At 54.7% G+C, this 12,732-nt stretch overlaps 1 protein-coding gene across 1 annotated transcript; it reads left to right on the top strand.

Moving 5' to 3' along the window:
• The first annotated feature begins 2,853 nt into the window (after nucleotides 1-2,853).
• On the top strand, nucleotides 2,854-12,361 carry DDOST (dolichyl-diphosphooligosaccharide--protein glycosyltransferase non-catalytic subunit). Its single transcript, XM_060089089.1, has 11 exons — nucleotides 2,854-3,102; nucleotides 3,334-3,444; nucleotides 8,226-8,312; nucleotides 9,174-9,277; nucleotides 9,412-9,506; nucleotides 9,802-9,895; nucleotides 10,161-10,309; nucleotides 10,694-10,841; nucleotides 11,475-11,595; nucleotides 11,718-11,824; nucleotides 11,932-12,361. Exons 1-11 carry the CDS (start codon nucleotides 2,946-2,948, stop codon nucleotides 12,079-12,081), a joined length of 1,323 nt encoding a protein of 440 aa, XP_059945072.1. The 5' UTR covers nucleotides 2,854-2,945; the 3' UTR covers nucleotides 12,082-12,361.
• Nucleotides 12,362-12,732: the final 371 nt, after the last annotated feature.

Raw genomic sequence — 12,732 nt, 5'->3', positions numbered from 1 at the left:
ACACATTGCCTGCTGCTGCCCTGCCTTCGGGTTCTGTGAGACTGCCAGGCCCCTCCGGGGCAGACCCAGCTAGGTCTCCTCCCACCTGCCCCCCACAGTACTGGGGGTGCCCGAGGGGGCCCTGGCCCTGGGAAAGCACAGTCCCCTCCCTGCTACCCAGAGAGTCCACTCTACCCAGGGCATGAGCTCCTCGGAGGCTGGACCATCCTTGGAGAGACCTGCTCCGGCTCTTCACGCCACGTCAGTGTTTTCATCTGCCCGCCACTGTGCCCACCAGTGTTGTCCTGTGCCTCCGTGGGCTCAGAAACCTCAGCCCTGCCTCAAGGCCTTCACTAGCAGCCCGATAGAGGGGGGCAGTGACTTCCACATGGGTCAAGTTCAATGTCTTGGTGATTGAAAATTGTGCCTCCATCCAGTAGGCCCCGCTTGGTGAGGAAGCCCTGTGGGACGGCACAGGAGCCCTGGAGCAGCTGTTCCCGCACTGCCTACTCCCAGCTGGTCTGCGGCCCAGAGGAGGCCACACCACATTAAGCTGCCCTAATAAACTGCCTTTAACTGATGAACTGCCCTTCTCTGATCCTCTGATAGCATCACTGGGGCCCCTCCCTGCCACTGCCTGGCCTTCATGGGGAAGCTCTTTCTGGAGCAGGGATCCTTAACTGCCTGTAGGCTCCAGGGTCTCTGCAATCCCCTGTAATTGTGAGTATAAGTGCATTTTTTTCTGGGGAGAGCATGTGAATGTGAACTGTCGTTAGATTCTCGAAGGATCTGTGGTCCAGGAAAGCAGAGTCCTTGTTTTGGAAAATAGAGGCCACATCTTGCTGAGGCCCAGAGAAGACCCAGGCCTTGATGGCCCTCAGGGGCTGTGCTGGAACTGCATGTCCTAACATGGCCAGAAATGAACCCAGGCCACCCCAGCTGCCTAAGACAGACCCATCCCCTTGCCCATTGTATCCCAGGCCTGCCCTGTGGGAGGGGCCCACAATCTGAGGGAAAAGTCTTGGCCTTTGGTGCTATCCTAAGCCTCATTTCATGCTGAGCCTCATCTGTGAAATGGGGATACCAACCTCATAGGGTTATCGTGAAGGTTAAATGAGATAGTGTGTAAAGTTCCCAGTGCATAGCAGGTGCTCCGTTAGTCCCCCTAAATCCTCCCCCTCCATATTTTGTATTAATTACTGTGATACCTGCCACAAGCCACATGTCTGGGTCAAGGAGCTCACGCCCTGGAGAAGCTAGGCTGGAAGGTGATTAGGAAACTTCGGAGATCAGTCTAAGGGAAGTCAGGCCGCAGTGCATACTTTGAGTAAGAGGATGTAAGATCAGGTCTTTATGGGGAACAAGGTGCCCTTGTGAAGGGAGCAGCAGTGGGTAGGGCTACCATAAAGGATGGAGAAGATCCTGGGGCTTAAGATGGGAATGTGGGAGGAGGGTTCCTGGTGGAGGGGGCTGCATGAACAAAAGGCAGGAGGTGGGGAAGCTCAGGGTATGTTAAAGGTGGGAGCAGAACTGTTCCATGGAAGCCCTGAGCAGGGATGGAGAAGCTGATGAGGCTGCCAAGATGAGTTTAGGTGGAGACCTGAGTAAATAGCCTTTGGGTGCCCCTGAGCTGTGGCAGACTGCTCAGCAACGGGCCGGCACCATCAGGTCTGAGCTTGAGGTGGATTGACGTGGCATTGTGTGCAGGAGGACAGGAGGGCTGGGCTGCGGGGCAGGAGCTAGGGGTGAGGCTTAACTTTCCGTGCAGCCCTAACCTTCCATGCAGGGGATGGAGGTAGAATCCATTAAGGAGATGCACAGTGAGACTTTTTGACTTTTGCCCCCGCATTCTTGGCTTGGTGGACAAGTATAAGAGGTCAGAAAAGAACGGCTACCTTCTCTCTCCAGTTACCTTCACCATTTGCCCTGGGATTGTGTTTGGGACCCAGAGAATAGCTGAAGTCTTGGAGATGCTTGTGGTAGCTTTTACTTAGAGCCGTGGTAGGACTGAGGCAGGTCTGAGGTGAGCGGGTTGCCCCTGTGTCAGTTTAGAAGGGGCGGGGGCCAGCAGTACTGAGTGGAGGCTCAGCCTGGCTCTGCACGAAGTGCTTCAAAACCCGCCCTAGCCCTCCCACGAGCCAAGGCTGTTCCAAAGGCACACAGGTAAGTAGGAGAGCTGGGCCTCGCCAGCCTAGGACAGTGGCCTGGAGACCAGGGAAATGCCCAGGTAACAGGGCTAGTGAGAGACGGGGCTTCGAAATGAACTCAGCTAGAGCTTCTGATTGGTAGGCCAGTCCGCCGCCCATCCACACTGCCTCCAGTGTGGTCCACCAGGCCGGGGAGGACAGGCCCGCGCCAAGGCCCTGGGCCTCTGAGCTGCAGGACAAATCCCCCACCTCCTCCGCGGTCCCTGATCTTTTTCCAACCACTTTCTCCCTGGAGACAGTGGGGGTGGGGCCTTGTTCCTAGTCGAATGTCCTGGGCCAGTGAAGAGGAGGTGGCCCGAGTTGACGCCGCCACTGCCCCAGACCCTGTCCTGAACGCGACAGCCCAGACCAGGACGAATAAGTTCAAGAGGCTGGATCCGCCCATCAGTCCCAAGCTCCGGCGGGAAGCGGGTTCTGGGCTCTAGGCGGAAGCCCAGGATGGGCGGAACCAAGGGGCTATTAACCCTGTTGATTGGCCGCGGCAGCAGAGCTGTCTCTCTAGGATTGAGCCTTTTCCTTTCGAGAGGCGGAGCCGCGCGCCCCTTCTACCAATAGCATTCAGAGTATCCGCCTCCTACCGGTGCACTTCCGGCCGCGCTCCCCGCTCCTCACCGTCCGAACAGCGGCTCCGAACGCCCAGCCCCGACGTACCCGGATCACTTCCGGGTGGTACTCCATGACCACGGGCTGCGATTGGGCGACTGTGGAAGGGGCACTTCCGGTGTCCAGGTGCTTGGGTTCTTTGGCAGGAGCAGGAAGATGGGGCTCGGCGCCGCGGCCCGTGCTTGGTCCCTCTTGTGGCTGCTGCTGCTGCCCTTGCTTGGCCTGGTCGGCGCCAGCGGTCCCCGCACCTTGGTGCTGCTGGATAACCTCAACCTGCGGGAGACGCATTCGCTTTTCTTCCGGAGCCTGAAGGGTGAGACTGGGGTTCGAGGGGGAGGCAGGTGAAAGTCTGGGGTTGGAAAGGTCCCCAAGCCCGAGGACATTGGCCGTCCTGCCTCCCACTAGTTTTCCATGAGCTGGCCGTCCAGGTCTGACCTGCCTCTAGTGGGGCGGGAGGGTGGGGGCGGAGAACGGTCATGATCTCTGCAGCGGTGGTTTCCCTTTGCGTCCCCATCTGCCTCAGCTCGTTGTTTTTTTCCTCCAGATCGGGGGTTTGTACTCACATTCAAGACCGCAGATGACCCCAGCCTGTCCCTCATTAAGTACGGGGAGTTCCTCTATGACAATCTCATCATCTTCTCCCCTTCGGTAGAAGGTAAGGGCTGCCGGTCGCTCCCAGAACTGGGATTCGAGGCCCAGGACTGATTTATCCCCTTCTTCAGGATCTTGGGCATGTTCTGGGATGGGGTGAGTCGCCAGCCCTGGGCGCTGCTGCCAACAGAGAAGAGGAAAATGTTTACTTCTAACCTGGGCTTAGGAGAGGACATCTCCTTTCCAGAAGACACAGCTGAGGATTGTGGGATCGAGTGTTGTTGCAGACCATAGAACTCCGGGCTCGGGATTCCCTGGCGGTCTGGTGGTGAGGACTCTGTGCGCTTTCACGGCCGAGGGTGCGGGTTCAATCCCTGGTCGGGGAAATAAGATCCCACAAGACGCCCGGCGAGGCCAAAAAACAAAAAACAAAAACAAACCAAAACCTCCTGGCTCTGCTACTTAGGGAAGGGAGTTTTCTCTGTTAAAGGGCCTGATAACAAAGATGGACACTCCCCCTCCCATTGGTTTTGCCTGTGTGGAAAGAGGAAATGGCATGCTATAAATATGGTTGCTGTTAAGGGGCACTGATGGTAGTTAATCCTAAGAATTCCGATGGAGTCATAGTTAGGCTGAAAAGAACCTTTAGTGATTACCTAGTCTTACCCCCTGTTTGAGGCTGGGTGGATATGTCCAGGGCTTAGCAGAAGGCTGGTTGTTGATCAGAATGAACATCTTCACTAGATTTTCCAATTGACATTCCTGTGACAGAGAGCTTACTATCTTACGAGGCAACCCACTCCACCACTGGACAACTCTGTTAAGAAGTTCTTATATTAAACTGGAATTCGTCTCCCACTTCCTGCTTTATTTGGGGGCAGGGAGAGAAAGGGTTTCTGATACTCCCCAGGGCCTTAGAGAATAGGTCTAATGCTTATTTTGCTTACAGACATAGCCTTCACATAATCAGGGCCCATTCAGTTGTTTCTTCTCCAGACTAAATACCCCTGTTCCTTTGGCTGTTTCCCTTTTGTCGTGTTTTTTTTGTGAGCATCCCAGTCATTCTCTTCTTTTTTTTTTTTTTTTTTGGCGGTACGCGGGCCTCTCACCGCTGTGGCCTCTCCCGTTGCGGAGCACAGGCTCCGGACGCGCAGGCTCAGCGGCCATGGCTCACGGGCCCAGCCGCTCCACGGCATGTGGGATCCTCCCGGGGCACGAACCCGTGTCCTCTGCATCGGCAGGCGGACTCTCAACCACTGCGCCACCAGGGAAGCCCCATTCTCTTCTTTAGTGGCTTCAGTTTCTCTTCTTCTCACAGGACACAAGTTGTCCGTGTCTGGGGTAAGACAGTACTGCCATCTCTTCCTTCAGCTGATGAAGCTTAGGAAGGCTTTCGCTTCACTGGCATCAACTTTATTCTCTGTGGTTTGTGTGAGACGGGGTTCTGCCAAATCTCTGACGTATTTTCCCCAAGTTCCCTTTATTTATCGAGCTGCCCCCACCTCCCCTGCAGCATGGGCCTTTGGAATTGGCTTTTTGGAGGCAAGTGTAGTTGTACCAGTTAAAATCTTCAAGTCACTAGGCAGGCGAATGGAGCCTTTAGCAGGTTAATTGGCGTTTGCCAGGTTGCTGCTGTGGTGGAACTCTGAAATCGGTACCGAAGAGTGACACAGAGCCTGCCCTTGAGTTTTTCAGTCTGTCTGTGAGGAAGTAAAAATAAATAAAAATCAGGACTTGAAAGGAGTTACCAAACCACGTGTTGGGATGTCCAAGATGGAGTGGAGGGACCGCGCAGATTGTGCTCCGGAGTGTCTCTGAGGGGCAGGGAAGCAGTGGCAGGTAGATTGGGAGGAGGCTGAGATAGGCTGCTCTTGGTGGGAGAAACGGCAGAGCCTAAAAAACTGCTTCACAGATCGCAGTCAATTCCATTCTCCCTTCATGATTTTTACATTTTCCATATCATTTGTGCTAATAAAATATTTCTTCAAATTGACCTGCTTTAAAAAAAAACAACACTAAAATACCAGTTTAAAAGGAAACTAGCAATGAACCCATTATCACCACTGCAAATGGAAAGCCAGTGCCATCATTTGCTGTCAGTAGCGGGTACCTGTAAATAGAATGAATGCAGCACTGTCAAGTTCTAGCTGATTCTCAGTCTGCTGAAGGCTTTGGGCCCGAGGCGTCCTCTTAAAAGAGGAGGTGAGCTAGTTTAGAGAAGCATTAAGACCAGTTATCGGACTGTGACCATTCTCTTTGATCGAGAAGGCTGGAAAAATAATTGGAAGGGGAACGATGTCTCTGAGACGCAGTGCTATTTGACGCCCTACCCCACATCTCTTGTCACCCTGTCTGCCCTGCAGGGTGGGGAACGCTATCGTAGGAAACCCTCCTGGGTGCCTGGGGAGGAGGCTACCGTGCTGGGGGCTGGGTTCAGGGTAAGAGTTTGGCCCCCACTCCGAGGGCCCTCCTGTGCTACCACGTGGTCCCCTTAGGTGTGAGGACGCTGGCCTGGTTTCCGTCTCCATGTGGAGATCGGTGGGTTCCTTGTCCTTTCTGGGATCCGGAAGCTCCCAAGGCACATGCAGTAACGGCTACAGGAGAAGGATCCTTCGCACATCCTCTGCACCCAGGAAACACTGAGTTGTTTTACAGATGGGGAAACGGGCTCAGAAAGGTGAAGGGGTTGCCTGGATCGAAGCTCGGGTATCTCAATTTCATAGCCTGTGTTACTACGCTAGAGTTTCAACACTCTTGACATTTTGGGCTGGACAGTGTTGTGCTGTGTGCTGTCCCGGGCCTCTATGCAGCAGACGGCAGTAGCCTCCGTCCCCCTCGTGATGAGAAACATCTCCGGGCATTGCTCTGAGCAGCACAGTCGCCTCGCTTGGGAACCACTGTGCCACACCACGGTGCTGTCTGAGGATCTGCCTGACCTCTCTGGAGGAGGGTGGATGGATGGCTTAGCGTGCTGTGAGGGCTGAGTCCGCACACACAAGATGTTCCGTCTATGCCTGACGGAAAGGCACGACGCTTTTAGTTTATTCTCCTGAAAATTATGCCTCAGAAAAGAGCGCCGTTCTCCTATTAGATCTTCACAGAGTTATATTGTGGACTCATTTCTAACTGCCCGGTGGATGTAATGGACAGACTTCTGTGTCCAGTCCCAGTAAATGGTACCTGCAACCTTCCAGTTGCTCAGGCCAGAGATCCTGGGGGGTTGTCCTTAGTGCATCTCTCCCTCTCACACCCCACATCAGGCTTGGCCTTCAGAATGCAGGTGTAGGCCGGTCCCTCCTCCCCATTTCCCCTCCCCACCTCCCCCTCCACCCCTGTGGTCCAGTCACCACCCTTCACTGCCTGGGAGATCGCAGTGGCCTCCTAACCCGTGACTGCTTGCACCCTCACCCCCTGTGCCCGATTCCCCACCTAGCTGCCAGAACCATCCTTTAAAGATATAAACAGATCACGTTGGTCTCCTGCTCAAAGCCCTCCAGTGGCTCCTCTGGTGGCCATTGTCGTCATGGGGCCCACAGAGCCTGCAGGAACTGGCCTGCTCTGCTGCTTCTCGCTGCTTTGCTCTCTCCAGTGGAGACCTGCTCCCCGCCTCGGGGACCTCGCCCCGTCCTTCTTGATGCCTGGGATGCTCGCGCCCCCATCTGCCCAGCTCGCTCTCGCACCTGCTCAAAGGCACTGTGCTCTCCCAAGGGCTTCCCTGATCAGTGTGCATGTATCACAGCCCCTCTCCCCCCTTTATTTTTCTTCTCAGCACACAGGACATAATTTTCATGTAATGAATCAGTGAATTACTAAGCACTCCCGCCATTACTTTATGCTGAACGTCAGGGCGCACTTTGGGGAGGACTCAGGAGCCGGCAGTAGCCCCATTCAGTGCTAGTTCTGGATGCTTGCGGCTGTCCCAGCTGATTGACCAAAAAAAGGGCATGCTCTCGCAATTACAGGTGCTGGAAATTAATGCACCTTTTTGGTGATCACTTCAAAACAGTATGTGGGGCTTCCCTGGTGGCGCAGTGGTTGAGAGTCCGCCTGCCGATGCAGGGGACATGGGTTCGTGCCCCAGTCTGGGAAGATCCCACATGCCGCGGAGCGGCTGGGCCCGTGAGCCATGGCCGCTGAGCCTGCACGTCCGGAGCCTGTGCTCCGCAGCGGGAGAGGCCACAACAGTGAGAGGCCCGCGTACCGCAAACAAACAAACAAACAGACAAACAACAGTATGTGAAGTGGTCCTGTTATGGCTGTCCTGGATCTGAATCTGTAGGATTAATAGGGAAAAAACCTCTCACGTCAGGCAGAGGAGTCCTAGTGTCGAGTGACAGCACCATCCTCAAACTCAAAAGGGCTGCTTCTCAGATGGCTTAGATGGAAGTGAGGTTGATGGGCCTGGAAGACTGTGTTAGGAGACCCCAGAAGTGGCTCAAGTGACGACAAAGATACTGATGTGAAAGGTGCAGGTGACAAGTGTGAATGAAATTGTTTCATGAAACGTGAGTGGGAAAATGCGACATTTCTAGATGAATAGTTTATGTGTGACTTGAAGTATGTATGACTAACTTGACAGCTATAATTGGTAGGTGTTTGATTATTTCGTTCATACTTCTAAAGGTTTATGAATTTGAGCCATTGTTTTTGGCTCTTCACACTGGGGAAGCTGGGAGAATTGCCCTGTGTCGGGGCATGCATTGTAAAGGACCCTCTCGTTTTGGGCCTCCAGAGGGTGCTATCCTGTGATTGATTGCGGCTGGTCTGCGGGCCACCTTCCCTGCCCAGATGTCAGAGGGGCAGTTACAAGAACCTTCTGGGTCACGAGTCTGGTGATTCTTTCAGATTTCGGGGGAAATATCAACGTGGAGACCATCAGTACCTTTATCGACGGTGGAGGCCGTGTCCTGGTAGCTGCCAGCTCAGACATTGGTAAGTCTGACCTGGGAAGTTCTGGTGTTTTCCACCATTTCCCCAGGGAGCTTAGAGGGCTTTACAAATGGAAGCTGCCAAATTGGCACTCACGGAGGGGGGCCTCACCAGGGAGGGAGGGAGGGAACTCCAGTGCCATTTGGTCCCTCCTGTGTTTTCCTGTGACCGGAGCCCATGAGATGAGAAGTGGGTCCTTTTAAGGACTGGGGTCCCTGTTTGTTTGTTTTTCCCTTCTTCTGTTTTTGTCTTTTTCCTTCGTTTCTTTCGTGTTGTTTTGGTGGCTCTTCTCTTATGAAAAGAAGGCAAGAGGGGAGGTTTGACAGATTATTTTTGTGTTTCTCACATCGGACATTTTCAAAGATACGTAGAAGCAGGGAGAGGAGAGTTCCAGCGTTCCGAATCCCATGTACTTACCGCCCAGCTGCACCAGTGGACACCACTGACCAGTCTTGTTTCATTCCTTCCAGCGTTGATAGGTTCTTAAAACTGTATCGGGTGGGGTTCTTGGTGGGGCGATGATGAGGAAGAGAGGAACCTCGAAGCCCAGGCTCATCCAGATCAAGTTCGTCCGCGCCAGTCACTTTGCTTCCAAGGAGGTTTTTGCGCAGAACCAAGGTCACTGTGCTTGCGGAGGGAGAGGGCCAGGTGGTGGCACTTGTCAGTTCAGGGTCCGACTCCCGCAGGCAGAACACCGTGCTGTCGCCCAGGGGTCCAGTGGGCGCTGCGCCCGGCCTGCTGAAGCTGCAGGGCCCCGGGGCTGACTGGTAGAGAGCGGCTCGTGAGGACGCTAGGACGAGGGGCACTGCTTAGCCCAGGGCCCGCCTTAGGGTCAGTCAGGCATCTCTTGGGTCTGTGCTGCAGGTGACCCTCTTCGAGAGCTGGGCAGTGAGTGTGGGATCGAATTTGACGAGGAGAAAACAGCTGTCATCGACCATCACAACTATGACATCTCAGACCTTGGCCAGGTAATCAGGACTGTCACCTTCCAGGTTTCAGGCCCTAACAGCAAAGTTCAGCCTAGAAACTGGGAGGGGGTCCGGAGAGGCTCCGTGGCTTGGGGCGCCTTTTCCTGAGCCTGGTTTTCCCTCTGCCCTTGCAGCATACGCTCATCGTGGCCGACACGGAGAACCTGCTCAAGGCCCCGACCATCATGGGGAAGTCGTCTCTGAATCCTGTCCTCTTTCGAGGTGTCGGGTGAGTGAGCAGCGACAGGCTCGCAGAAACCCTGTGGGAAGAAGGGATCGCTTTCTTTTGTCAGGAAGCCAGCCCGAACTTGTGACTGCTGGGGGGCTTTCCTCCCCCCAGAGGATGTGGATGAGATTAACATGTGACATTAAGAGTTAGGCTCCGTTGTGACAGCAAGAAGAGTGCTAGGTGTTTGGCTCTTAGAAAGTAGGATTAATTCTTGTGAAGAAATGGCTCCTGGAGGGGCCCCGGTCCTTTGGGCTGAGTCCTTGGGGTCCGGGCTGGCCCTTCTCTCGTCCTCCAGGATGGTGGCTGATCCCGACAATCCTCTGGTGCTGGACATCCTGACGGGCTCCTCCACCTCCTACTCCTTCTTCCCCGACAAACCCATCACCCAGGTGAGGGGCCTTCGCCGCCGTGAGGCCGCCTGGCCCTGGGCCTGGTAGCGGAGCACTTTCTGTTTGAAAACGAGAAGCAAGCAGGAGAGCACCCTTCTCGGAGGCAATGAAATGAGAAGTTGGGGGGAGGGGGACGAGGGCAGCCACAGCGGGGCAGGGGGTGGATCTCAGCTTCTGCCCTCAGCCGGGGCCCAGGTTGTCCCGAGGCCCCGCTGCCGGTCCCTCGCCCTGGCTCTCCCGGCTGACGGCCCCGTGTCGTTCCCAGTACCCCCATGCCGTGGGGAAGAACACCCTCCTCATCGCGGGGCTGCAGGCCAGGAACAACGCCCGGGTCATCTTCAGCGGCTCCCTCGACTTCTTCAGCGACGCCTTCTTCAACTCGGCGGTGCAGAAGGCCGCGCCCGGCTCCCCGAGGTAGATGCAGGGGGTGCTTAGGGGTGTGGTCTGGGCGGTAGGTGTGCGTGGATGTGGAGGAAGGAGGCTTTTAGCTGAAAGTGTCAGAGGCTACGTTGTCTTCAGGTGCTTTAAAATTATTTGAAGACTTTATATTGTTGATGTTGGCAGTCCAGACTTTTCAGGGTAGTGACGGCTTATCTGGAGACGTTTCGGTAATTGTGTGTTTATTGTGCAGGTGACACCCAAAGCAACAGCTGACACCTATCCTTCTTTCCTGTGTTCCTGTTCACCAGCATCCCTAGATGTGTATGGCCTCTAGGCAGAAATTGGCTGTGTGTGGTTTATCTTGGTGGATAGTGATTGGTTCCAGCGCTCCAGCCTCTCCTGTTTCCCCTTCTGCAGGTATTCCCAGACAGGCAACTATGAGCTAGCTGTGGCCCTTTCCCGCTGGGTGTTCAAGGAGGAGGGTGTCCTACGTGTGGGGCCTGTGTCCCATCATCGGGTGGGCGAGACAGCCCCACCCAACGCCTACACTGTCACTGACCTCGTGGTAAGAGCTCCTTGGAGCGGGAGGGCCCCCGGGTTTTGGCCAAGTTGATTCTGCTCAAAAGCACTTACTGAACATTTCTGTGTTGGGCCTGAGGGGCCTAAACAAGCCTGAATAAGTTCATCTTCACTGTGAGAAAGTCGGTTGGGGTGTGGAGAGCCTGCCTAGTAACCCATATCCTAACAGGCGGCCTTCTTTGGAGGAGGTGTGCTTTTGCTGTGCGAATGCAGAGGTGGGAGGGGCTTTGCTGATTCACTCTGCTAGGAGTGGAATTCACAAGAGAAACCACATTTGAGTTGGGCCTTGAGGATGAATCCGTCAGGAAGAGAAGTAGGGAAAGGCGAGAGCAGTGAATATGGAAGCAGGGATGCCCAGGAGTGCCCGGTGCTTTCGGGAAGGGCAGTGTTTGGGTGCAGGCTTCCACGGGCTTGTATAGGGGTGCAGGTACGAGTCAGGGGGGTGAGCTGGCTGGGTGGTGTCCTCCATCACTGTCCAGGGGCGGTGGGTGGGGCTTGCCCGGGTTTTCAGAACCCCTGGGGGTTCCTGCCAGACTCACGGTGGGGATTCAGTGCAGCTGAGGGCTGGGGGCGTCCTGCCAGTCCCCGGCCACCCCGGCTGACCGGCCTTTCGCCTCAGGAGTACAGCATTGTGATTGAGCAGCTCTCAGACGGCAAGTGGGTCCCCTTTGATGGTGATGACATTCAGCTGGAGTTTGTCCGCATCGATCCTTTCGTGAGGACCTTCTTGAAAAGGAAAGGTAAGTGCAGTTCTTGCGAGAGAAAACTCTGGGAAGCCTGTCCCTGCCTCGGGCCGGCTCTCGTGCGGCCAGCAGATGCCGCGGGAAGCCCCTCCTGGTTACGTGTCTCGGCTCTTCCCCAGCTGGCAAGTACAGCGTCCAGTTCAAGTTGCCTGACGTGTACGGCGTGTTCCAGTTCAAAGTGGATTACAACCGGCTAGGCTACACGCACTTGTACTCCTCCACGCAGGTAAGCCGGCCCGCAGCCCCGCCCCCAGCCAGCGCCTGCCCCGCCTGCCCCGCCTGCCCCGCCCGCCCCTCCGCGTGCTCAGGGCTGCCACCCGTGTCGTGTCGCAGGTGTCGGTGCGGCCCCTGCAGCACACGCAGTACGAGCGCTTCATCCCCTCGGCCTATCCCTACTATGCCAGCGCCTTCTCCATGATGGTGGGGCTCTTCATCTTCAGCGTCGTCTTCTTACACATGAAGGAGAAGGAGAAGTCTGACTGAGGGGCCGGCGCCCTGGACTCCTTTCAAGACATGGAGGGTTTTGATAGGATGGCTTTTTCTCCCCTTTATGGTGGGTCTTTTTTTGGGGGGGGGGTGTTTTTTTAAAGCCATGGACAGTGGCACAGCTTACCTCAGGGGGAGATGGAACATTGAGTACCAAGGGGTGGGGGGTTAGGGAATACTTGCTAAGTTTTTCCACCTTGAATGCTAAGTGTGTTTTCCACATGTGAAGTCAACTCTCATTTCTAAAATAAAGAGAAACATCGCCCCTCAAACTTCATCTGGCCCCCGTTGTGCTTTGCTGATGGTGTGGGTGCTGCTGAGAAATGACTGGATACAAAACAGTAAGTGGCCTTTTTTAGTTTTGCTGAAGACTGGAAATGACAGAGCTTCTAAACGTCAAGGGAGAAAATAAGGTTAATAAAGGCCAGTGGGGAAATCACTGAAATTGGAAATCTAGGAAGTCAACAGTGCTTGACTTTATAACAGAATTACAGAACTGCTTGGTTGAAAAGAACCTTAAATTATGTTCACCTTGCTTTAGACAATAGTTGTGTTCCTAAAAAGCATGTGTAAAGTTGTATGTAAAACCCCTTCCCCGTTATTGATCGTTTGTCTTTATGGTATAAGAATCACTCTTAGAGCCAAGTA

Source organism: Mesoplodon densirostris, chromosome 2 (assembly GCF_025265405.1).
Source record: "Mesoplodon densirostris isolate mMesDen1 chromosome 2, mMesDen1 primary haplotype, whole genome shotgun sequence".
Lineage (NCBI taxonomy): Eukaryota > Metazoa > Chordata > Mammalia > Artiodactyla > Ziphiidae > Mesoplodon > Mesoplodon densirostris.
This window is presented reverse-complemented; position numbering and strand designations above follow the sequence as displayed.